Below are 26,837 nucleotides of genomic sequence, written 5' to 3' on the forward strand. Positions count from 1 at the left end.
GTTGTTTTACTGTATGCACAGGCCAGCTTAGATATCTCCTTCCTCATTCCCATGGCAAGTCCAGGAACTGGTGGGATGAGTGCATCTACAGCTGTAGCAGTGCGTGGATCTTTGTTGGGGTTTTTTGATGATCATCTTCTGGCATGAGTCTTCCAGAGAGTGCAGATGTTGGAAGTTCTTTTTCATATCGTATCTTAGTTCATTTTCGGGGTAGCCCAATTAGGCTTTGATCCTCTGTATAAACACAAGCAGACCCTTTGCCTACACTTTTATATGCCCTTTATACCCTTGTGTAGAACTCGTTGGAGGTTACCACACAGGAACTGCCCCTTTTTTTTTTTTTTTTTGCTTTGTTTTTGGTATCACTAATCTACACTTACATGACGAATATTATGTTTACTAGGCTCTCCCCTATACCAGGTCTCCCCTATAAACCCCTTTACAGTCACTGTCCATCAGCATAGCAAAATGTTGTAGAATCACTACTTGCCTTCTCTGTGTTGTACAGCCCTCCCTTTTCTCCTACCCCCCCATGCATGTTAATCTTAATACCCCCCTACTTCTCCCCCCCTTATCCCTCCCTACCCACCCATCCTCCCCAGTCCCTTTCCCTTTGGTACCTGTTAGTCCATTCTTGAGTTCTGTGATTCTGCTGCTGTTTTGTTCCTTCAGTTTTTCCTTTGTTCTTATATTCCACAGATAAGTGAAATCATTTGGTATTTCTCTTTCTCCACTTGGCTTGTTTCACTGAGCATAATACCCTCCAGCTCCATCCATGTTGCTGCAAATGATTGGATTTGCCCTTTTCTTATGGCTGAGTAGTATTCCATTGTGTATATGTACCACATCTTCTTTATCCATTCATCTATTGATGGACATTTAGGTTGCTTCCAATTCTTGGCTATTGTAAATAGTGCTGCAATAAAGATAGGGGTGCATCTGTCTTTCTCAAACTTGATTGCTGCGTTCTTAGGGTAAATTCCTAGGAGTGCAATTCCTGGGTCAAATGGTAAGTCTGTTTTGAGCATTTTGATATACCTCCATACTGCTTTCCACAATGGTTGAACTAGTTTACATTCCCACCAGCAGTGTAGGAGGGTTCCCCTTTCTCCACAGCCTCACCAACATTTGTTGTTGTTTGTCTTTTCGATGGCAGCCATCCTTACTGATGTGAGGTGATACCTCATTGTAGTTTTAATTTGCATTTCTCTGATAATTAGCGATGTGGAGCATCTTTTCATGTGTCTGTTGGCCATCTGTATTTCTTTTTTGGAGAACTGTCTGTTCAGTTCCTCTGCCCATTTTTTAATTGGGTTATTTGTTTTTTGTTTGTTGAGGCGTGTGAGCTCCTTATATATTCTGGACGTCAAGCCTTTATCGGATGTGTCATTTTCAAATATATTCTCCCATACTGTAGGGATCCTTCTTGTTCTATTGATGGTGTCTTTTGCTGTACAGAAGCTTTTCAGCTTAATATAGTCCCACTTACTCATTTTTGCTGTAGTTTTCCTTGCCCGGGGAGATATGTTCAAGAAGAGGTCACTCATGTTTATGTCTAAGAGGTTTTCGCCTATGTTTTCTTCCAAGAGTTTAATGGTTTCATGGCTTACATTCAGGTCTTTGATCCATTTTGAGTTTACTTTTGTATATGGGGTTAGACAATGGTCCAGTTTCATTCTCCTACATGTAGCTGTCCAGTTTTGCCAGCACCACCTGTTGAAGAGACTGTCATTTCGCCATTGTATGTCCATGGCTCCTTTATCAAATATTAATTGACCATATATGTCTGGGTTAATGTCTGGATTCTCTAGTCTGTTCCATTGGTCTGTGGCTCTGGTCTTGTGCCAGTACCAAATTGTCTTGATTACTATGGCTTTATAGTAGAGCTTGAAGTTGGGGAGTGAGATCCCCCCTACTTTATTCTTCTTTCTCAGGATTGCTTTGGCTATTCGGGGTCTTTGGTGTTTCCATATGAATTTTTGAATTATTTGTTCCAGTTCATTGAAGAATGTTGCTGGTAGTTTCATAGGGATTGCATCAAATCTGTATATTGCTTTGGGCAGGATGGCCATTTTAACGATATTAATTCTTCCTAGCCACGAGCATGGGATGAGTTTCCATCTGTTAGTGTCCCCTTTAATTTCTCTTAAGAGTGACTTGTAGTTTTCAGAGTATAAGTCTTTCACTTCTTTGGTTAGGTTTATTCCTAGGTATTTTATTTTTTTTGATGCAATTGTGAATGGAGTTGTTTTCCTGATTTCTCTTTCTGTCGGTTCATTGTTAGTATATAGGAAAGCCATAGATTTCTGTGTGTTGATTTTGTATCCTGCAACTTTGCTGTATTCCGATATCAGTTCTAGTAGTTTTGGGGTGGAGTCTTTAGGGTTTTTTATGTACAGTATCATGCAAATAGTGACAGTTTAACTTCTTCTTTACCAATCTGGATTCCTTGTATTTCTTTGTTTTGTCTGATTGCCGTGGCTAGGACTTCCAGTACTATGTTAAATAACAGTGGAGAGAGTGGGCATCCCTGTCTAGTTCCCGATCTCAGAGGAAATGCTTTCAGCTTCTCGCTGTTCAATATAATGTTGGCTGTGGGTTTATCATAGATGGCCTTTATTATGTTGAGGTACTTGCCCTCTATTCCCATTTTGCTGAGAGTTTTTAACATGAATGGATGTTGAACTTTGTCCAATGCTTTTTCAGCATCTATGGAGATGATCATGTGGTTTTTGTCTTTCTTTTTGTTGATGTGGTGGATGATGTTGATGGACTTTCGAATGTTGTACCATCCTTGCATCCCTGGGATGAATCCCACTTGGTCATGGTGTATGATCCTTTTGATGTATTTTTGAATTCGGTTTGCTAATATTTTGTTGAGTATTTTTGCATCTACGTTCATCAGGGATATTGGTCTGTAGTTTTCTTTTTTGGTGGTGTCTTTGCCTGGTTTTGGTATTAGGGTGATGTTAGCTTCATAGAATGAGTTTGGGAGTATCCCCTTCTCCTCTATTTTTTGGAAAACTTTAAGGAGAATGGGTATTATGTCTTCCCTGTATGTCTAGTAAAATTCCAAGGTAAATCCATCTGGCCCGGGGGTTTTGTTCTTTGGTAGTTTTTTGATTACCGCTTCAATTTCGTTGCTGGTAATTGGTCTGTTTAGATTTTCTGTTTCTTCCTGGGTCAATCTTGGAAGGTTATATTTTTCTAGGAAGTTGTCCATTTCTCCTAGGTTTCCCAGCTTGTTAGCATATAGGTTTTCATAGTATTCTCCAATAATTCTTTGCATTTCCGTGGGGTCCTTCGTGATTTTTCCTTTCTCGTTTCTGATACTGTTGATTTGTGTTGACTCTCTTTTCTTCTTAATAAGTCTGACTAGAGGCTTATCTATTTTGTTTATTTTCTCGAAGAACCAGCTCTTGGTTTCATTGATTTTCTTTGGTAGTTTTTTGATTAACGCTTCAATTTCGTTGCTGGTAATTGGTCTGTTTAGATTTTCTGTTTCTTCCTGGGTCAATCTTGGAAGGTTGTATTTTTCTAGGAAATTGTCCATTTCTCCTAGGTTTCCCAGCTTGTTAGCATATAGGTTTTCATAGTATTCTCCAATAATTCTTTGCATTTCCGTGGGGTCCTTCGTGATTTTTCCTTTCTCGTTTCTGATACTGTTGATTTGTGTTGACTCTCTTTTCTTCTTAATAAGTCTGGCTAGAGGCTTATCTATTTTGTTTATTTTCTCGAAGAACCAGCTCTTGGTTTCATTGATTTTTTCTATTGTTTTATTCTTCTCAATTTTATTTATTTCTTCTCTGATCTTTATTATGTCCCTCCTTCTGCTGACCTTAGGCCTCATCTGTTCTTCTTTTTCCAATTTCGATAATTGTGACATTAGACCATTCATTTGGGATTGTTCTTCCTTTTTCAAATATGCTTGGATTGCTATATACTTTCCTCTTAAGACTGCTTTTGCTGCGTCCCACAGTAGTTGGGGCTTAGTGTTGTTGTTGTCATTTGTTTCCATATATTGCTGGATCTCCATTTTGATTTGGTCATTGATCCATTGATTATTTAGGAGCGTGTTGTTAAGCCTCCATGTGTTTGTGAGCCTCTTTGCTTTCTTTGTACAGTTTATTTCTAGTTTTATGCCTTTGTCGTCTGAAAAGTTGGTTGGTAGGATTTCAATCGTTTGGAATTTTCTGAGGCTCTTTTTGTGGCCTAGTATGTGGTCTATTCTGGAGAATGTTCCATGTGCACTTGAGAAGAATGTATATCCTGTTGCTTTTGGATGTAGAGTTCTATAGATGTCTCTTAGGTCCATCTGCTCTACTGTGTTGTTCAGTGCTTCCGTGTCCTTACTTATTTTCTGCCCAGTGGATCTGTCCTTTGGGGTGAATGGTGTGTTGAAATCTCCTACAATGAATGCATTGCAGTCTATTTCCCCCTTTAGTTCTGTTAGTATTTGTTTCACATATGCTGGTGCTCCTGTGTTGGGTGCATATATATTTAGAATGGTTATATCCTCTTGTTGGACTGAGCCCTTTATCATTATGTAGTGTCCTTCTTTATCTCTTGTTACTTTCTTTGTTTTGAAGTCTATTTTGTCTGATATTAGTACTGCAGCCCCTGCTTTCTTCTCGCTGTTGTTTGCTTGAAATATGTTTTTCCATCCCTTGACTTTTAGTCTGTACATGTCTTTGGGTTTGAGGTGAGTTTCTTGTAAGCAGCATATAGATGGATCTTGCTTTTTTATCCATTCTATTACTCTATGTCTTTTGATTGGTACATTCAGCCCATTAACATTTAGGTTGACTATTGAAAGATATGTACTTATTGCCATTGCAGACTTTAAATTCGTGGTTACCAAAGGTTCAAGGTTAGCCTCTTTAGTATCTTACTGCCTAACCTAGCTCGCTTATTGAGCTGTTATATACACTGTCTGGAGATTCTTTTCTTCTCTCCCTTCTTATTCCTCCTCCTCCATTCTTCATATGTTGGGTGTTTTGTGCTGTGCTCTTTCTAGGAGTGCTCCCATATAGAGCAGTCCCTGTAAGATGTTCTGTAGAGGTGGTTTGTGGGAAGCAAATTCCCTCAGCTTTTGTTTGTCTGGGAATTGTTTAATCCCACCGTCATATTTGAATGATAGTCGTGCTGGATACAGTATCCTTGGTTCAAGGCCCTTCTGTTTCATTGTATTAAATATATCATGCCATTCTCTTCTTGCCTGTAGGGTTTCTGTTGAGAAATCTGACTTTAGCCTGATGGGTTTCCCTTTATAGGTGACCTTTTTCTCTCTAGCTGCCTTTAACACTCTTTCCTTGTCCTTGATCTTTGCCATTTTAATTATTATGTGTCTTGGTGTTGCCCTTCTTGGATCCTTTCTGTTGGGGGTTCTGTGTATTTCCGTGGTCTGTTCGATTACTTCCTCCCCCAGTGTGGGGAAGTTTTCAGCAATTATTTCTTCTAAGATACTTTCCATCTCTTTTCCTCTCTCTTCTTCTTCTGGGACCCCTATAATACGGATATTGTTCCTTTTGGATTGGTCACACAGTTCTCTTAATATTGTTTCGTTCCTGGAGATCCTTTTGTCTCTCTCTATGTCAGCTTCTATGCGTTCCTGTTCTCTGATTTCAATTCCATCAATGGCCTCTTGCATTCTATCCATTCTGCTTATAAACCCTTCCAGAGTTTGTTTCATTTCTGCGATCTCCTTTCTGGCATCTGTGATCTCCTTCCGGACTTCATCCCATTTCTCTTGCGTATTTCTCTGCATCTCTGTCAGCATGTTTATGATTCTTATTTTGAATTCTTTTTCATGGAGACTGGTTAGGTCTGTCTCCTTCTCTGGTGTTGTCTCTGTGATCTTTGTCTGCCTGTAGCTTTGCCTTTTCATGGTGATAGGAATAGTCTGCAGAACTGGGACGAGTGACGGCTGGAAGGACTTCCTTTCTTGTTGGTTTGTGGCCCTCCTCTCCTGGGAGAACAGCGGCCTCTAGTGGCTTGTGCTGCGCAGCTGCGCGCAGACAGGGTTTCTGCTTCCTGCCCGGCTGCTATTGAGTTAATCTCTGCTGTTGCTGTGGGCGTGGCCTGGCTCGGGCAGCTACTCCAAAATGGTGGAGTCGCGTTGGAGCAGGAGCGGCTGGGAGGCTATTTATCTCCGTAAGGGGCCTCCCTGCTCCCTGCAGCCCAGGGGTTAGGGTGCCCAGAGATCCCGGATTCCCTACCTCTGGATTACGTGACCCGCCCTGCCCCTTTAAGACTTCCAAAAAGCACCCGCCAAAACAAAACAACGCCCACCAAAAAAAAAAAAGAAAAAAAATTTTTTTAATAAAAAAAAAAAAAAAAAAGGTGGTCGTTCGTTTTTCTTTATTCTGTGGTGCCAGCCTCAGGCCTCTGCTCACCGGTCTTTCTGCCCTGTTTCCCTAGTTTTGGGTTCCCTATCCCTTTAAGACTTCGAAAAAGCACTTGCCAAAACAAAACAGCAAAAAAGCAAAAAAAAATGGTCGCGCGCTTTTCTTATGCCCTCTGTCGCCCAGCCTCCAGTGCCTGCTCACTGTTCTTGCTGCCCTGTTTTCCTAGTATCGAGCGCCCTGCACTCTGGCCCGGATGGCTGGGGCTGGGTGTTCGGCAGTCCTGGGCACCGTCTCCCTCCCGCTCTGCCTGCTCTTCTCCCTCCGGGAGCTGGGGGGGAGGGGCGCTCGGCTCCCACGGGGCCGGGGCTTGTATCTTACCCCCTTCGCGAGGCGCTGGGTTCTCTCAGGTGCGGATGTGGTCTGGATATTGTCCTGTGTCCTCTGGTCTTTATTCTAGGAAGGGTTGTCTTTGTTATATTTTCATAGATATATGTTGTTTTGGGAGGAGATTTCCGCTGCTCTACTCACGCCGCCATCTTCTGCCCCTCTCCCATTTAAATATATTTAATATAAATATGTTTGTTTAGAACAAGTCTGAGCTAGGTAGTTGTATTATATATATATACATATATATGTGTATATATATGTGTGTATATATATATATTTGAATGGCATATATATATAAATGTCTTATATATATATATATATATATTTTATACTTTAATCTAAAAACTAGTTTATGATGGAGGTATATATAATACCTGTTTTAGACATAATGAATCTGAGGCTTAGAGAGATAGAGTGACTTCCAAATACCCACAAACATTAAGCAACAGTTAATGTTCAATTCCAGGCCTGTCTACTGCAAAGGCTGTGTGTCTAACAACTCTGTATGCTGCCTCTAGAGTGTTTATTTTATATTTTAGTTTTCTTCTTGTGAAATAATGTAAGCAACATTTTTAAAATTAAGGTATCATTGATATACACTCTTATGATAATTTCACAAGAAAAACAATGTGGTTATTACATTCACCCTTATTATTGAGTCCCCCTTCATACCCCATTGCAGTCACTGTCCATCAGTGTAGTAAGATGCCACAGAGTCCCTATTTGTCTTCTCTGATCTACTCTGTCTTCCCCATGGCCTCACACACACCATGTGCACCAATCATAATATCCCATAATCCCCTTCTCCCTCCCTCCCCACCCACCCTCCCACACCCCTCCCCTTTGGTAACCACTAGTCCTTCTTGGAGTCTGTGCTTCTGCTGCTATTTTGTTCCTTCAGTTTTGCTTCATTGTTATACTCCACAAATGAGGGAAATTATTTGGTACTTGTCTTTCTCTGCCTGGCTTATTTCCCTGAGGATAATACCCTCTAGCTCCATCCATGTTGTTGCAAATGGTAGGATTTGTTTCTTTCTTATGGCTGAGTAATATTCCATTGTGTATGTGTACCACCTTTTCTTTATCCATTCGTCTACTGATGGACACTTAGGTTGCCTCCATGTCTTGGCTATTGTAAATAGTGCTGTGATAAACATAGGGGTGAATATTTTTTTTTGAATCTGAGTATAAGCAACATTTTAAAACTGGCATTATTGGTAAGAAATGTTATTGCCTAATAGAAAGTTAAACAGGTGATTTTCCAAAGACTTTATCTTAAACTAAATCTTTGGCATCTGATTTTGAAAGTCTGATAAATCCTTCCCTAGTGACTCCTTCATTTAAAATAATATGAAATCACATTTCAGAAACTTACATTTTGGAAAAATTTAATTTTAGTTCCTCAGGTTCATAGGAAGGAGAAAAGTTTTTCTTTTCTTATTTAATCTTTTGCCACTCCTCAGAATAAAAAAGACACCTTGGGTAAGATTGTTTAATAGTTACCTTGATTTAGATGCATTCTGCATCAGGGATGAAATGCCTTCTTGTAAGTTTATCAGTTCTTTGTGGAAGATGATTAAAGGGTGATCTAGTGGACCCTGGATGTTTAATCCAGAAGAGAGAGAGGGATTAAAATCTGTTTTCTGGCTCATAGTGTATTTCATTTGAACAACATGGAGTATTTAAAATGTAGCCTGAATTGTATCTTTTTAAAGAATTTACTTGGTGACAATCCTTTAAGGTTCTCAGAGTAGCACAGTGGTTCTCTTGTCTGGCTGTCCATATTAATGCCATTTACATTTGTGACTTTGGTTATATGACAGTAACTGAACTTTTAATTAAGAACTAGATCAGTTATACATTAAGTTTGCTTAGTAAGCAGTTTTTTTCTTTCTTTATAAACCCTGTAGCACACACAGAAAATAATATCAGTTGCAGCAAGTCTCTGGAAATCTGTGCTTGGGCTAAATCTCTCTGAGTGATGTAGTTTGTCTCAGTGTTCACATCTTTAATTTATTTATTACCTCCCTTTCTAGATATATATTCTTCACCGATTGGTTCCGTCCTGCTAAAATTATGAGAGCATGGAGTGATGGATCTAACCTTTTGCCTATAGTAAACACTACTCTTGGATGGCCCAATGGATTAGCCATTGATTGGGAGTAAGTAGGAGTCATCCTGAATTACTGAGTTCCCACTTACTATGGAACACATATGAAATAAGATGTGGAAATATGATGGAGTAGGGAAACTGGTACTACTTGCCTTCAGATATTTTTACATCATTGATTGGCAAAGGGAGAAGGATACAGAATGACTGATATAAGAACACAAACATAGTTGGCCAACTTCTGCTGGGACAAAAATCATTGCATTCATGAGTATTCTGGGGAAATTGCTAGAGGAAGTCCAGTGATAGGACCTATGGAAGGTCGGTATGGGGGATGCAAGGCCTAAATCCCTTTAGAAATAAGACGGGGATTTGAGGAAATGCAGGTTATGTGTAATTTTAACAGGTGGCATCCTGAGGATAGGAGATCTGTAGTGCCAATTAATCAACAAATGTGCAGTTGCCTGTATGTACTCTGGGAGAATTTTTGAAGAACTATAAGATACGGTTCTCAAGAAATTCATGATCTGTATAGGGATACAGAAAAAGGTAACAGGTTTAATAAGTTTACATATATGAAATGCCAAAGTAGGTCACAGGAGAGAAAAAAAGAAATGTATTTAATCTTCTAGACATATATTGTTACCAATATTTTTCTTAGCTTGTTGATTTAATAAGGAGAAAAAATTCCTAACTCATAGATTACAATAGCATTTCAATTTTCCTAAGACAGTTAATTGAAAATCACTTCATGAGATTAGCTTTATCTTTCTCAGGGGCATAAAACTATTAAATTTTTAATGAGTATAATTTAGTTTTTAAAAATTTTGTTTAATAAGTATATCAACTGAACTACTGTTTTTGAATGCCCTCAGTGTAAAGGTTGCTTTGCTAGTTCCTGGATAACAGATAACTAAGTATTTTATGATTTTAGTGCTTTACGATTGTACTGGGTAGATGCGCTTTTTGATAAAATTGAGCACAGCACCTTTGATGGTTCAGATAGAAGAGCCCTGGGCCATATACAGCAGATGACACATCCATTTGGACTTACTATCTTTGAAGGTATGTTTTGAAGCAATCAAAGTGAACGTTGTGCTATACTTTGCAAACTTTAACAATAGATTCATCCTCATTTGGCAATCTCATGATTTCAGAAGAGCTGGTCACTTTAGAATACAAAGAAATTAAAGTGGTGCTATTATGTGGAGATTAAACATTTGGTTTTTTTGACTGAATATTTCACTTTTTTAAGGCTGTTGTACATAATAATATTGACAACTTAAATGGGTATAGCACTTTGTAATGATAATAACAATAATGATAATGATAATAATAATGTTTCTTCCAACCTGCCCTTCCTTGTGAATTACTTGTGGAAAGTTCTTTTACTCAGCAACATAGTGGAAATTCTGCACCTTTTTAATCAAAGGCTAGAACTGTTTGACTCTGTGCCACACAGGAATGAAAGGTTTATTGAACTCCTTATCTATTTAAATATAAATATTTAACTTCCTTATCTACTTAAATTTAAAGATGCCTTCATGAGTGGTGAGATTGAGATTGCCAGGCAGTCTAGATAAGATTTAGTGAGTCCAATGACTGATTAGTTATTGATTAGACCAAAGATGAGGGAAATAGGTCTAATGATAAAATTTGTAACATTTTAGGCATTTTCTGCTTAATTGGAATTTTTAATTACCTAAGCTATTGTTAAAGAGAAAATCCACTGATTCAATTTTTTTCTTTTAAAGACTCTTGAAATGAATATGTTTACTTCTCTGCTTCAGTAGCTAATGTAAAGTGAACATGATTTAATTTTGATTTTTAAATATTTTACATCGCCTCTGTCTTACTACTTGGAGCTTCATGGAACATTGTTACAGTTGTACATGCAGGCACACTTCTGTGGATAATTTCATTGATCACTAGACATACAATGGAATTTCCTTTTTGGAACTTTTAAATTTTCATTAGGACACGTGATAAAAAATGTTTGATTTGGAAGGAAGGTGAGAGACGATTTAGTCTTATTTCCTTGATTTTACTAGAAAATGAACCCACAGACAGTTAAGTATTGCCTAAGAACACTCAGAAGATTGGTGCTTTAGCTGGCATAAGAACTGAGTGTTATGAACCACCATCTAATGCTTTATTGAATAATCCTGAAATCTAAAAATTTTTATTTTATCCCTGGAGTCTAAAATAATTGCTATTAAATGCAATATTCCATACATGCTTGCCTGAACCTGAACCCTGGTATCATTAAATATTTAGGATTCTGAAGAAGTCATTTCTAGAGTAACAGGCCACAGGTAATGACTATTGAAATATATTACAGATATTTATGAGGAAGCCTCTCACATTTGCAAGAAGCATTAAAAACCTATTGCATTTTCCCAACTGATATACTTGTAAGTGAGCTGTGCTAACAATACTAATCACTGGTGTTTCTTCTTAGATTATGTATTTCTTACTGACTGGAGGCTGGATGCTATCCTTCGAGTCAGGAAAACTGATGGTGGAGATAGGACAGTTCTCCGAAGTGGCATCAGTAATGTAATGAATGTGAAATCGTATGATGCCAACACCCAGACAGGTGAGTGAGATTGCCAAGTTGTTTTACATGGATGTACTTATTTAATATGGTGGTTCCTTTTCTCTTTAAGTACTCACTATTTCTTGTAGCTCCTAATAGTTTTATATTCTAGGTAGTTTAATAGGGTAAGACTTAAAATCTCTGTTCAACTCTGTTAACCCTCAAAATGTTATCCAGAAAAACACATTTTAGCACTTTTATGCATTTAAGTTGAATGTTATATTTAGAATGTTAATTTCCAAGAGGAAGCTGCTTTTTAGTGTTGGGTCTGAAAATGGTTCTTTCCTGTTTGTTTTCCTTCATCAACCAAACCTGTGATCAGCCTAATGGAAATGTGCACAGCTCACTATCTCAGGGCATTGCTTTTCCAGGTTCTAACTACTGTGACCGACCGGCCCACCCCAACGGTGACTGCAGCCACTTCTGCTTCCCAGTGCCAAATTTCCAGCGGGTGTGTGGTTGCCCTTATGGAATGAGTTTGACTTCCAGTCACTTGACTTGTGTGGAAGACCCATCCAACGAACCACCCCTGGAACCATGTGGCTCCCTTTCCTTTCCCTGTGACAGTGGTGGATGTGTGCCCTATTCCTACCGCTGTGATGGAATCAGTGACTGTTACGATAACAGTGACGAGCATCAGTGTGGCACATTCAGTGAGTAGCTTATAATTTGGTAATAGTTTCTGGGATGAATACAGCAAAGAGAGGTGTACTTAAAAAAAGTCATTCAGTTATCTCTATGGGAAAAGAAATCTTTTAGAATTTCAGATTTTTAATGTGTACCCCAAGGCTTTTAGGAAGCTAGATACTATATATCATTCATAGATAATGTTATAATGACTTCTAGCATTGATTGGCTTTATCTGCAATAAAATTTCTTTCCGACATTGGCTGTTTGGATCAATGCAGTCATTACATAGTAGCAAACTCCTCAAAAAGCCAAAAAATAAACAGGATACCATCTTCGGTATCTGAGAGAATAATAACACATAATAGGTATGTGAAATAATAGCTTTTGAAAAGCTCAAGTGCTATATTCGTTTCTCACTTTGTAGTAAATGAATTTAGAGTGAATAGAATATAACCTTTATAGTCTTCTTTTGGTGGTGATCCAGTCTATAAAGTTTGGGTCCTAATAAATGCTATATTACAGAAGACAATATTACTCCATTAAAATTAATAAAAAAAATAGGACAGTTGAAATCTGAGAAATCTCTTTTAAAGTGAGATTAATAGTAATAATAATCTTTTTTGAAAAAAGAGTAATAATCTGAAAATGAGAGTGCCCACTTGAACTTTTCTGAAATTTCTAAAATTGTCTTCCTTTTTTGTATTTAGAATGTCCCATTTTTAAAAGTGCAAATTTTTACCAGAAATATTTTATCAATTTGCATTTTTTCAAGGTTTTTGCAAGGTTTCTGCAAAGTATGTTTGAAATTGTAATTGGAGGTAGTATAACTTAGAATTAAAGGATGGACCTTACAGTCACAGCAACTAGAACTTGAATCTTGGGAAGATGCCTAAATCTCTCACACATTCAGTTTTCTCATCTGTAAAATGCAGATAATTACATATACCCCATTTTGTTCTTATGGGGATTAAGAGAGAAAAAACAAAGCACTTAGAAAAGCTGAATAAATGTCAGCTAATTATGATGATAATGGTGGTAATACCAATGACTTGCATATTTCTCCTTATTTGTCATAATGCTCCCATTCAAATAGAAGAAGAATTGGGCCTTTAAAAGGCCGTAAAAACAAATGACTTCATGACCACGTTGTTTCTGTTGTAGATAATTCCTGTGCCTCTTCAGCATTCACCTGTGGCCATGGAGGAGGGTGCATCCCTGCCAGCTGGCACTGTGACAAGCACAAAGATTGTTTGGATGGCAGTGATGAGCAGAACTGCCCCACCCAAGCACCCACTTCCTGCTCTGCATCCTACTTCACCTGTAATAATTACCGGTGTATCCCAAAGAACTGGCTCTGTGACACAGATAATGATTGTGAAGATGGTTCTGATGAAAAGAACTGTAGTAAGTTTTGAACTCATTTTTCTTGGTCGGTCAGCCTAGTAAATTGATTTGAACAACAAGTAGGCTTTGTACACTTCCCTCCAAGTCTCACACAATTTTCATCTTATTTTGACCACTTCTATTCCATCTGTCAATCTCTGTATCAATAGGCTATAAGAGCAAAGACGTGGGAAGCTTAGAGTTCTCCTCCTAAATATTGAATTCTATGGAACAGACATCAGGACTGTCTCTGATGTCCAACATCTAGATAGAAAGCAAAAAAAAGAAAAAATCCCTCAACTAACGATTTGGATATTTAAAACAATTTTTTTGAAATCATATAAACATCCATATTTGGCTATTGTTGTTTTTTCATTTGGCACAGAAAAAAAGGCAATAGAATAGAAAGGCCCAGCAGATTTAGATTTCCATTTATCTTGCCTATGAGCTTTAAGGACCCTACTAGCTGTCACATTCTAAGAGTTTATATTTAATATGGCTTCATGTTGTGGCTGGGGCAGCCAACACACCTGACTTTAAGGCTATGTCTCTCCAGCAAGGTTCTGCTGAAGCTTTGGATTAAATCCACTTGTCATGATTGAATCTTGGGAAGATGCCTAAATCTCTCACACACTCAGTTTTCTCATCTGTAAAATGCAGATAATTACATATACCCCATTTTGTTCTTATGGGGATTAAGAGAGAAAAAACAAAGCACTTAGAAAAGCTGAATAAATGTCAGCTAATTATGATGATGATGGTGGTAATACCAATGACTTGCATATTTCTCCTTATTTGTCATAATGCTCCCATTCAAATATGCATCATTGCTGCTGGGCCTGTGGGTCGTGCTGACCGTGCTGCCTCATTGGCTCCATTGCTTAGCTTCGGTGTTGAGTCATGGTCTTAACAGCGTTCATGAATATAGATCAGCTGAGGCCCAGCGTGCTCGCTTTCTAAGCGTGGTCTGTTTTTCAAGGTGTATTATCAGTTTCTGCCTCTATGCTCTCATCTTTGTATTCCTTTTCCCACAAACTGTTCTGAGCCTTGAGTGCTTTTGCTGGGCTGATTTTGGCAATGTGGCTGATTTGAAGGAATTTTGAACAAGAGTACAACTGAGATAACTCATGTCCAGATTGGCTCTTGTACACACTGAACAAGAAATAACTGTTATTTTGTTTTTGGATGACATTAGCATTTACAGAGACATGCCTGCCTAGTCAGTTTCACTGCCCTGACCATCGATGTATTGACCTATCTTTTGTCTGTGATGGGGATGAGGACTGTGTTGATGGATCTGATGAGAATAATTGTGGTAAGTTAATTGCTTCATTTTTATTAATGTTTAGGAAAAAATCTCAATGCTTAGTCATTTCCTCTTTGAGCTAATTTCTAATGCTTTTCTCTTTTATTTTTAGTAATTAATTGTACAGCTTCTCAATTCAAATGTGCCAGTGAAGATCAGTGTATTAGCGATGCATATCATTGTGATGGTGTTTTTGACTGTAATGACCATTCTGATGAGAAAGACTGTCGTAAGTACATATACTCAGCATATTTCAGGAAAAGGGATCATTTCATTTTCATCAGTTTAGATAGATATCGCCATGGATTTTCTCTAACTCAGACAAACTGGAGGGAAGATAGATTGAATTGCGAAGTATTGTCATATTGTCAAAGGAATGCAGTAGTGAACATACAATAAGTTGGATAGGCACTATCAAATGATTTGTAATTTGTGAATCAAGTGATTATACAAATGGACACTTTCAAATAGTCTCTTAGGTAGGTTAAATATTTCTTGAATATTTATGTTCTCCCTATTAGTTTTGGACATCTCAAGTTAGTGTGGTTTTCGAATTTTTGAGGCTTACCACATCTAAAGATATTTAATGGCTTAAATCTCAATCAGAAGTCAAATCATGGTATAGATATGGTATGGAGTGGTGTATGATATTGGTTCTAATCATTTCATTTTTCAGCTTTTATTTGTTGAATATCTGCTAAGCTGTTACACAGGTCTTTGTCCAAGAGTCTGGAAAGAGAAATTACAGGAAGTAAGAGATAAAACAAGGTAGACAGTTAAAAGGGCCTTACGAATGATACAGATAAAATTCTATGGAGGTTTGGAGAAAAGAAATTCTGTCTAGTTAGAGGATTCAAGGAGGACTTCAAGAAATGTAAATCTGATGAACCTAGAATCTCCATAGGCTGGAGACCTATAATGAACAGAACTTGTTATTGCCCACTTTTTGTGTTAATTGAATTTTAGACTTGTAAAAAATTGTCAGTGAGGCAGTCATTGTTTGAATAATAGTCTTTTGGACCATTCCATTAATTGTCCTCCCTAATCAGAAAAGAAGTGTTTAAGTCTATGGATAAAAAAGAGAAGGTAAACAAAATTCTTACATACTTTAGAGGCTTGTATAAACCCAGAAATTCTTAATCACTGATCTCATATTTCACATTGAAAATATGGGATTCCTTCTGTGATGATCTTGACACTAACTTGCTGTGCCTTCCCTCTGAGGGAATTTGGGTTTATCTCTGTGAAGTAGGGAAGCAGTTCTTACCTATTTCTCAAGAACTGGTCAGTGAATGGCAGAAAGTTTGCAAAGAATTAAGGATTTATTGCCACCTTTTGTTTACTTAATGTGTGCTGCTTTCATTGGATATAGTTCATTTGAGGGAAAACTATAATATCCAAATATATGATATTAAACACATGAATTCAAAGTAAACATAGCTTAATAGCTTAAATAAGCTCTGTTGAAATACTCTGGTGATTCTTTCATAAAGAGACAGAGAAATTTTAATATTTAATATATAATTGAAAGTGCATTAGAAACACAGGAAACAGAGTTTTCTTTTGACTCAGGGATTTACTTTCTATTCAAGCATTGTGCATCCTGATCTTAGTTGTCAGATCCACTAATCAGTCATATAACAAAGATTTCTGGGTGCCACAATATGGGAGAAGATCCTATGTCATTTTAGATTTTAATATTAGATTTGTTATAGTCATTATTATAAACCTACCATTGATTCAAAAATCATTTCCTCTGAATTTTGGAATTCTGTGAAAGGGATTATGAATTATATTCACAAGCCCATTTTACCCATGCTTTTTTCCTAGCAACCAGGCCTCCTGGTATGTGCCATGCAGATGAATTTCAGTGTCAAGGAGATGGTGTCTGCATTCCGGGGAGCTGGGAGTGTGATGGTCACTCAGACTGCATCCTTGGATCTGATGAGCACCATGGCTGTGGCCCCAGGACCTGCCTTCCATCTCATTTCCTCTGTGACAATGGAAACTGCATTCACAGAGGGTGGCTCTGTGATGGGGACAATGACTGCATGGATATGAGTGATGAGAAGGACTGCCCCACTCAGCCCTTTTACTGCCTCAGTGGGCAATGGCATTGCCCCGGGCATAGCATCTGTGTGAATCTGAGTGCAGTGTGTGATGGCATCTCTGACTGCCCCAATGGGACAGATGAGTCCCCGTTTTGCAGTAAGTTTCCTGACCACAGTGTACTGGTCATAAATTCATTCTGAGCAGTGGCCTGCTGTGCTCTACCATTGACTTGGTCACTGTGTAGCTTTGCAGGAAAGGATTTCATTTCCTCTTTGAGTTTAAGTCTGTGTGGGGGTAACCATCTTGGAATTTAAATAAATCATCACTGGATATATTTCTCATTAAATCCTTTGCACTTGGTTCTGTGTTTTTACTTCTTTCTTTATCATTTAAAAAAATGAGACTAAATGAGGCCATTAGACTGTCAAATTAAATTTGGTTTTGTTTGTAATATGCTCATAAGTTTTTCTAACTTTAATATTTTCTAATTTTAATCAGAACTTGCCACAAAACAAATGGAAGTCCAGGGATTTATGTTTGCTGTGATTAAAATCCTGTGATTGGCATGTAATCCTAATTACTGTCCTTTCTCTCTTTCCTCTTTAATCAATGCTCACTTTCAGATGAACCCCATCCAGGTATGATTGCAAAGTATTTTAAATTTTTATGATTTTATATTCATTTTGTTTGTGCTGAAAATGTCCTAATCATTTTGACTTACTTCCCCTTCTAATGCATGTTTCACATCACAGCTCTTATAAGTAAGTCACAGCACACATTGACATAGAGGGCACTTGCATCCCCGGCATGTGGCCTGCCAGCTTCGGGCATTGCCATTTTGGCCCCGACAGTAATCATGTTGGTGAATCTGTGTTCTGATTGCCTTTCCCCTTCCATTTATTCACTTTCATAGACCTTCCAGCCTTTGCTCTTAAATGTCAGTTTTCCATTTCTATGAAAAAAAATGACAGGAAGCAAATGAGAAGTAATTTAGGACTCCTTGCATACTTTATCAATGACAGTTGTGTTTCTTGATGTCATCAATATTTCCAAATATTGCACTGAATGGAGATATAATAAAGGGTTGTGGTGAAGAAAGTTGTCTAAGTGGATAGTAAAATCCTTAGGTACATTAGAGAACACACTGAAAAACCTGCAGAGCTCATCCAAGTGAATTCTGCTCTTAGTTCTTACCTGTGTGCTTTGTTGAAGGTGGCATGAGACTATGCGGTAAGTATCACAATAGAGGGAGAACAAAAGAGGAAAAGACTCCTGACTTTTTCCCCTTGTGATTGTCTCCCTTTATTCTAGACCAGGACAGCTGCTCAGATTCCAATGCTGGTTGTACTCACCAGTGTATTCAAGGGCCCTTTGGGGCTCAATGTGTCTGTCCATTTGGATACCTGCTTGCCAATGATTCTAAGACCTGTGAAGATATAGATGAATGTGATATTCCAGGCTTTTGTAGCCAGCACTGTTACAATACGAGAGGTTCTTTCCGGTGCTGGTGTGACAAAGAATACATGTTAGACGCTGACCAGAGGACTTGCAAAGCTGCAGGTAAGGACTGAATTTGAAAATCAACTAACTCCAGCCAGCTTAACAGCACACCTCAGAGCTTGAGATCAAGTGTTGCATGTAGGCATTTGACAATGTTTGATTAGGAACTGTATGGACTTGAATCCTGGATGGGTTATGTAGCCTCCTTAAACCTCAGTTGCTTGTGAAGATTAAATGAGTGAACACACATACAGATCTTTCGGAAAATAGATGATAAAACATATGTAGGTAGAAGATGATTTTTTTATTATTTAAAATAATATCAAAATGGTTTTTATATCATTTAAAAATTATTCTTGTGATTTATTTAGATATCTTTATGTAATGTGTAATTCAGTTCAACCAATGTTAATTGAATTTCTACTATATGAAAGTAATTATATTATGAATTAAGATATTGACTCAGCTACTTTAAAAGTGAACAAACAAAGGAATCTAACACAAAACAGACAGTTTCTTTTTCAAGTAGGAGTCTGGATGGCAGACCATCCAGGGGGTAACGCTGGTCTGCAGTCCCCATGCTGTGGCTCCTGCTCAGGCCTTTGACCTCTCTCAGAAGGTGGGGAAAGGAAAGAGAAAGTGGAGGACAAGTAGCTTCCTTTTAAGGATATGGCCTGGAATTTGACACATCATATCTACTCACATCCTGTTGGTCAGAACCTAATCATATGGCCACTCCAAACTGAAATGGAAGCAGAGAGATGTCTTTAGCTGGGTGCATGCATGCCACTCTAAAAAATGGCATTATTTATCACTAAAAAGGAAAAAGAGGAGAGGGGATACTGGGAGATGATTAGAGGTCTCTGCCACAGCTGAAGGTCGTGGGGAAAACAAAAATATTTAAGATATGATTCCTGGTATCAAGAAGACAAAACCCAGAAAGGAAAATAAGCAAAGTACAAAAGTAACTATAGTAAGAGGAAGAGTGCAGGTATCGTTTGCCCCAGATTGATATATAGACAAACATTGAAGTATAATTCAAGGAAGAATCGTATTTCAGAAGAAGCTTATTTTAAATACTCACCAAGATCAGCTAATTGTTAAGGTAAAGAATGAAGTGGTCAAAATCATTCTTAGAGGGATTTTTGTGTTTTCTCATTTCTAAAGTTTGGAATTACATTTTCCTTTTGTTACCAAAAGTATTGAATCAAATATTAAAGAGACACTTTAACTGTGTTTTCTCCCAGAATCATTGACATTTTTGCATTTTCTTCTTGGCAGCTTCTGAAAGTCTGCTGCTCCTTGTGGCAAGCAGGAACCAAATTGTTGCTGACAATATTACCTCCCAGGGTCACAATGTCCAATCACTCATACAGAATGGTTCTCACATCGTAGCTATTGACTTTGATTCTGTCAGTGGTCGCATCTTTTGGTCTGATGGAACTCAGGGTAAAATCTGGAGTGCGCTTCACAATGGAACAGACAGCAAAGTAGTAAGTACATTTCTACTGACCTGTGACCTGCCTAGTTTCCTTGTCTTGGGTCTATTTTATATTACTTACCAGTGAGAAAGGCCGTACCTCACCCTGGGTAGCTCTTGTCTTCCCCTCTGGGCCGCATCATGCCCAAGAGGCCTGGTCTTTCATAACTCCTCATTTATGGGTGTTTTAGATAAGAATGTGGCCTCTGAAAGCAGATTCATGTTTTTCGATTCCAGGGCACATAATGCAGAGACTTCACAAAGTCTCTGAGGTCCCTTTTGCGATTTTCTTTTTTTCCTGTGGATGAAAGCAGAGGAAAATGCAGGGAGTTAAGGGTGTTTTTTTCTTAGATTTAATTTAGTTATGTTTCTCAATCCATCTCCCAAAGTTTCAGCTTCATGATCCTTGATGGTTATATTTCCTCTGCTCCTTAGAACTTGATTTTGTAATTGCTGGCACTTAATCAATAAAGACATTACTTTTGGCATGTGAACAATATAAAGTTTCATAGGGTTACCAACTTAGCAAATGTGTAGAGCTTTTGTTTAATTGCAAAAACTTTAAAAGCAAATGAAGCCACACACTAATCCAATAGTAAGTTGCCCTAGAGTGTTCAACTCTACTAAATCTTGTATATTTTTCCTAGAAAACTCTACTATTGATTTGGTGGTTAGCTACATGGAAAGACAAAATTTTCTAATTCTCACAATCATAAGACAAGTTAGATGCTTTATTATAGATTTTCATATAATTTCCATGTTTGCATTAATTTATTCCCTTTTGAATTCACTGTTTATTCACTTTTATTTGTAGATAGTTGACAGTGGTGTCACCATGACTGAAAGTATTGCAGTAGATTGGGTAGGTCGCAAACTTTACTGGACAGACTATGCTCTGGAAACAATTGAAGTCTCTGAACTGGATGGGAGGTACCGGACTGTGCTGATTAGTGTCAATGTAACAAATCCAAGAGGACTAGCATTAGATCCTAGAATTAGGTAAGACTTATTATTTTTTTTTTTAATGACGTTGCCTTGACATGGTTATGAGGGAAAAACAATAGTAGTGTGGTATGGCTGATATGGATATCACAGAATTTAGAATGATTCCTTGTTTAAACATCTCCATAAAAGTGGTAACAACCTTGTTTCTATCCTTTTATCTGAGTAGTTTTCTTCACAAGGTGCACAAGAGCAGTTGATTGTTTACTCTATTGTAAAACCACATTGATTTATATCAGCTGGCGATTGAAATGATTGTAGTACAATTATATTATTAAGTTTCTCATGAACATACAGTAATATTACATAGATGGGCCAGTTTTTTGCAACTTTGACACCTCATGGTTACACATGAAAAAAGCCAGACTTTCCTGTTGCCAGTTTCATGTTGTTTAATAGAGCTCCCTTTTATGTAATATGAGGAAGAAAACTTTTTATTTATTTTTATTTTTGCGATCATTAATCTACAATTACATGAAGAACACTATGTTTACCAGGCACCCCCGCCTCACCAAGTCCCCCCCCCACACCCCACTACAGTCACTGTCCATCAGCATAGCAAGATGCAGTATAATCACCACCTGTCTTCTCTGTGTTGCACAGCCCTCCCCGTACCCCACCACAACACTATACATGCTAATCGTAATGCCCCCTTTCTTCTCCCCACCCTTATCCCACCCTTCCCACCCATTCTCCCCAGTCCCTTTCCCTTTGGTAACTGTTAGTCCATTCTTGGGTTCTGTGATTCCGCTGCTGTTTTGTTTATTCAGTCTTTCTTTGTTCTTATACTCCACATATGAGGGAAATCATTTGGTACTTGTCTTTCTCCGCCTGGCTTATTTCACTGAGCATAATATCCTCTAGCTCCATCCATGTTGTTGCAAATGGTAGGATTTTTTTTTCTAATGGCTGAATAATATTCCATTGTGTATATGTACCACATCTTCTTTATCCATTCATCTACTGATGGACACATAGGTTGCTTCCATTTCTTGGCTATTGTAAATAGTGGTGTGATAAACATAGGGGTGCATCTGTCTTTTTCAAACTGGGCTGCTGCATTCTTAGGGTAAATTCCTAGAAGTGGAATTCCTGGGTCAAATGGTATTTCTATTTTGAGCATTTTGAGGAAACTCCATACTGCTTTCCACAATGGTTGAACTAATTTACATTCCCACCAGCAGTGTAGGAGGGTTCCCCTTTCTCCACAACCTCGCCAACATTTGTTGTTGTTTGTCTTTTGGATGGTGATGATCCTTACTGGTGTGAGGTGATATCTCATTGTGGTTTAATTTGCATTTCTCTGATGACAAGCGATGTGGAGCATCTTTTCATGTGTCTATTGGCCATCTGAATTTCTTGTTTAGAGAACTGTCTATTCAGCTCTTCTGCCCATTTTTTAATTGGATTATTTGCTTTTTGTTTGTTGAGGTGTGTGAGCTCTTTATATATTTTGGATGTCAACCCTTTATCGGATTTGTTATTTATGAATATATTCTCCCATGCTGTAGGATGCCTTTTTGTTCTATTGATGGTGTCCTTTGCTGTACAGAAGGTTTTCGGCTTAAAATAGTCCCACTTGTTCATTTTTGCTTTTGTTTCCCTTGCCCAGGGAGATATGTTCAAGAAGAGGTCACTCATGTTTATGTCTAAGAGATTTTTGCGTATGTTTTTTTCTAAGATTTTTATGGTTTTGTGACTTAAGTTCAAGTCTTTGATCCATTTCGAATATACTTTTGTGTATGGTGTTAGACAGTGATCCAGTTTTATTCTCTTACATGTAGCTGTCCAGTTTTGCCAGCACCATCTGTTGAAGAGACTGTCATTTCCCCATTGTAAGTCCATGGCTCCTTTATCGAATATTAATTGACCATATATGTTTGGGTTAATGTTTGGAGTCTCTATTCCGTTCCATTGGTCTGTGGCTCTGTTATTGTGCCAGTACCAAATTGTCTTGATTGCTGTGGCTTTGTAGTAGAGCTTGAAGTTGGGAAGCGAGATCCCCCCATTTCATTCTTCCTTCTCAGGAATGTTTTGCTATTCAGGGTATTTGGTGGTTCCATATGAATTTTTGAACTATTTGTTCCAGTTCATTGAAGAATGCTGTTGGTAATTTGATAAGGATTGCATCAAATCTGTATATTGTTTTGGGCAGGATGGCCATTTTGACAATATTAATTCTTCCTAGGCAGGAGCATGGGATGAGTTTCCATTTGTTAGTGACCTCTTTAATTTCTGTTAAGAGTGTCTTATAGTTTTCAGGGTATAGGTCTTTCACTTCCTTGGTTAGGTTTATTCCTAGGTATTTTATTCTTTTTGATGCTATTGTGAATGGACTTGTTTTCCTGATTTCTCTTTCTATTAGTTCATTGTTACTGTATAGGAAAGCCACAGATTTCTGTGTGTTAATTTTGTATTCTGCAACTTTGCTGTATTCTGGTATCTGTTCTAGTAGTTTTGGAGTGGAATCTTTAGGGTTTTTTATGTACAATATCATGTCGTCTTCAAATAGAGACAGTTTAACTTCTTCTTTACCAATTTGGCTTCCTTGTATTTCTTTGTCTTGTCTAATTGCTGTGGCTAAGACCTCCAGCACTATGTTGAATAACAGTGGGGAGAGTGGGCATCCCTGTCTTGTTCCCGATCTCAGAGGAAAAGCTTTCAGCTTCTCGCTGTTCAGTATGATGTTGGCTGTGGGTTTATCATATATGGCCTTTATTATGTTGAGGTACTTGCCCTCTATACCCAGTTTGTTGAGATTTTATCATGAATGGGTGTTGAATTTTGTCAAATGCTTTTTCAGCATCTATGGAGATGATCATGTGGTTTTTGTCCTTCTTTTTGTTGATGTGGTGGATGATGTTGATGTATTTTCGAATGTTGTACCATCCTGGCATCCCTGGGATGAATCCCAATGGGTCATGGTGTATGATCCTTTTGATGTATTTTTGAATTCAGTTTGCTAATGTTTTGTTGAATATTTTTGCATCTACATTCATCAGGGTTATTGTCTGTAGTTTTCTTTTTTGGTGGGGTCTTTGCCTGGTTTTGGTATTAGGGTGATGTTGGCTTCATAGAATGAGTTTGGGAGTATTCTCTCTTCTTCTACCTTCTGGAAAACTTTAAGGAGAATGGGTATTACGTCTTCTCTGTATGTCTGATAAAATTCCGAGGTAAATCCATCTGGCCCCGGGGTTTTGTTCTTGGGTAGTTTTTTGATTACTGCTTCAGTTTTGTTGCTGGTAAGTGGTCTGTTTAGATTTTCTGTTTCTTTCTGGGTCAGTCGTGGAAGGTTGTGTTTTTCTAGGAAGTTGTCCATTTCTCCTAGGTTTTTCAGCTTGTTAGCATATAGGTTTTCATAGTATTCTCTAATAATTCTTTGTATTTCTGTGGGGTCCATCGTGATTTTTCCTTTCTCGTTTCTGATTCTGTTGATGTGTGTTGATCCTCTTTTTCTCTTAATAAGTCTGGCTAGAGGCTTATCTATTTTGTTTATTCTCTTGAAGAACCAGCTCTTGATTTCATTGATTTTTTTCTATTGTTTTATTCTGCTCAATTTTATTTATTTTTTTTCTGATCTTTTATATGTCCCTCCTTCTGCTGACCTTAGGCCTCATTTGTTCTTCTTTTTCCAATTTCGATAATTGTGACATTAGACTACTCATTTGGGATTGTTCTTCCTTCTTTAAATATGCCTGGATTGCTATATACTTTCCACTTAAGACTGCTTTTGCTGCTTCCCACAGTAGTTGGGGCTTTGTGTTGTTGTTGTCGTTTGTTTCCTTATATTGCTGGATCTCCATTTTAATTTGGTCGTTGATCCATTGATTATTTAGAGGCATGTTGTTAAGCCTTCATGTGTTTGTGGGCCTTTTTGCTTTCTTTGTACAATTTATTTCTAGTTTTATACCTTTGTGGTCTGAAAAGTTGGTTGGTAGGATGTCAATCTTTTTGAATTTACTGAGGCTCTTTTTGTGGCCTAGTATGTGGTCTATTCTGGAGAATGTTCCAAGTGCACTTGAGAAGAATGTGTATCCTGTTGCTTTTGGATGTAGAGTTCTGTAGATGTCTATTAGGTCCATCTGTTCTAGTGTGTTGTTCAGTGCCTCTGTGTCCTTACTTATTTTCTGTCTTGTGGATCTGTCCTTTGGAGTGAGGGGTGTGTTGAAGTCTCCCAAAATGAATGCATTGCATTCTATTTTCTCCTTTAATTCTGTTAGTATTTGTTTCACATATGTTGGTGCCCCTGTATTGGGTGCATATATATTTATAATGGTTATATCCTCTTGTCAGACTGAGCCCTTTATTAGTATGTAATGTCCTTTATCTCTTGTTACTTTCTTTGTTTTGAAGTCTATTTTGTCTGATCCTAGTATTGCAACACCTGCTTTTTTCTCTGTGTTGTTTGCATGAAATATCTTTTTCCAACCCTTGACTTTTAATTGTGCATGTCTTTGGGTTTGAGGTGAGTCTCTTGTAAGCAGCATATAGATGGGTCTTGATATTTTATCCATTCTATTACTCTGTGTCTTTTGATTGGTGCATTCAGTAAATTTACATTTAGGGTGATTATTGAAAGATATGTACTTATTGCCATTGCAGGCTTTAAGTTTGTGGTTACCAAAGGTTCAAGGTTAGCTTCTTTACTATCTTACTGTCTACCTTAACTTGCTTATTGAGCTATTATAAACACTGTATGATGATTCTTTATTTCTCTCCCTTCTTATTCCTCCTCCTCCATTCTTCATATGTTGGGTGTTTTGTTCTGTGCTCTTTTTAGGAGAGCTCCCATCTAGAGCAGTCCCTGTAAGATACACTGTAGAGGTGGTTTGTGGGAGGCAAATTCCCTCTACTTTAGCTTGTCTGGGAATTGTTTAATCCCTCCTTCATATTTAAATGATAATCGTGCTGGATACAGTATTCTTGGTTCAAGGCCCTTCTGTTTTATTGCATTAAATATATCATGCCATTCTCTTCTGGCCTGTCAGGTTTCTTTTGAGAAGTCTGATGATAGCCTGATGGGTTTTCCTTTGTACGTGACCTTTTTTTGTCTCTCTGTCTGCCTTTAATACTCTGTCCTTGTCTTTGATCTTTGCCATTTTAATTATTATGTATCTTGGTGTTGCAGTTCTTGGGTTCCTTGTCATGGGAGTTCTGTGTGCTTCTGTTGTCTCAGAGGCCATTTCCTCCCCCAGTTTGGGGAAGTTTTCAGCAATTATTTCTTCAAAGATACTTTGTATCCCTTTCTCTCTCTCTTCTTCTGGTACTCCTGTAATGTGAATATTGTTCCATTTAGATTGGTCACACAGTTCTTTTAATATTCTTATTCCTGGAGATCCTTTTATCTCTCTCTGCTTCAGCTTCTCTGTATTCCTGTTCTCTGATTTCTAGTCCATTAATGGTCTCTTGCATCTCCTCCATTCTGCTTTGAAGTCCTTCCAGAGATTGTTTTATTTCTGTATTCTCCCTCCTTAGTTCTTGCATATTTCTCTGCAAGTCCATCAGCATGGTTATGACTTTTGTTTTGAATTCTTTTTCAGGAAGATTGGTTACATCTATCTCCCCAGATTCCTTCTCAGGGGAGGATGTGGAGGATGTCTGGTGTAGTCTGGTCTGGATCAAATTTTTCTGCCTTTTCTTGTTGATAGATGCAGTGGTATGCTGTTTGCCCTTTTGTCAGCTGGGAAAACCAAGACCCTTTCCACTTGCTCCTGGCCTTTCTTTACTGGGACAACGGTGACCCCTAGTGGCTTGTGTTGGGCAGTTGCACGTAACTGGGTCTCTGTTTCTTGCCCGGCCGCTATGGAGGAAGCTCCCTTGCTGTGGGCGTGGCCAGCCTCAGGCTGCTACTCTGCTATGGCGGGGCCGTGCCGGAGGGGAACTGACGGGGGACTGTTTTTTGCCATGAGGGGTCTCAGAGCTGTTGCCCAGGGGGTTAGGGTGACCGGAGCCCCAGGATTCCCAGCTGCTTAGCTAAGTGTCCCAGGATGCTTCCGTCCAGCTGTGTGGTCCCTGTCCCTTTAAGACTTTCAAAAAGCACT

At 38.2% G+C, this 26,837-nt stretch overlaps 1 protein-coding gene across 1 annotated transcript in view; it reads left to right on the plus strand.

Annotated features, from left to right (window-relative positions):
* LRP2 (LDL receptor related protein 2) overlaps positions 1 to 26,837 on the plus strand; it is a 250,937-nt gene that overhangs the window by 100,975 nt on the left and 123,125 nt on the right. Inside the window, exons 18-28 of the mRNA XM_057503939.1 lie at positions 8,771 to 8,896; positions 9,779 to 9,909; positions 11,306 to 11,443; positions 11,815 to 12,096; positions 13,235 to 13,477; positions 14,652 to 14,771; positions 14,875 to 14,991; positions 16,593 to 16,970; positions 18,126 to 18,374; positions 19,596 to 19,807; positions 20,609 to 20,793. Coding sequence (XP_057359922.1) covers positions 8,771 to 8,896; positions 9,779 to 9,909; positions 11,306 to 11,443; positions 11,815 to 12,096; positions 13,235 to 13,477; positions 14,652 to 14,771; positions 14,875 to 14,991; positions 16,593 to 16,970; positions 18,126 to 18,374; positions 19,596 to 19,807; positions 20,609 to 20,793 — 2,181 coding nt within the window. The remainder of the gene's footprint in view (positions 1 to 8,770; positions 8,897 to 9,778; positions 9,910 to 11,305; positions 11,444 to 11,814; positions 12,097 to 13,234; positions 13,478 to 14,651; positions 14,772 to 14,874; positions 14,992 to 16,592; positions 16,971 to 18,125; positions 18,375 to 19,595; positions 19,808 to 20,608; positions 20,794 to 26,837) is intronic.

Source organism: Manis pentadactyla, chromosome 6 (assembly GCF_030020395.1).
Source record: "Manis pentadactyla isolate mManPen7 chromosome 6, mManPen7.hap1, whole genome shotgun sequence".
Taxonomy (NCBI): Eukaryota; Metazoa; Chordata; class Mammalia; order Pholidota; family Manidae; genus Manis; species Manis pentadactyla.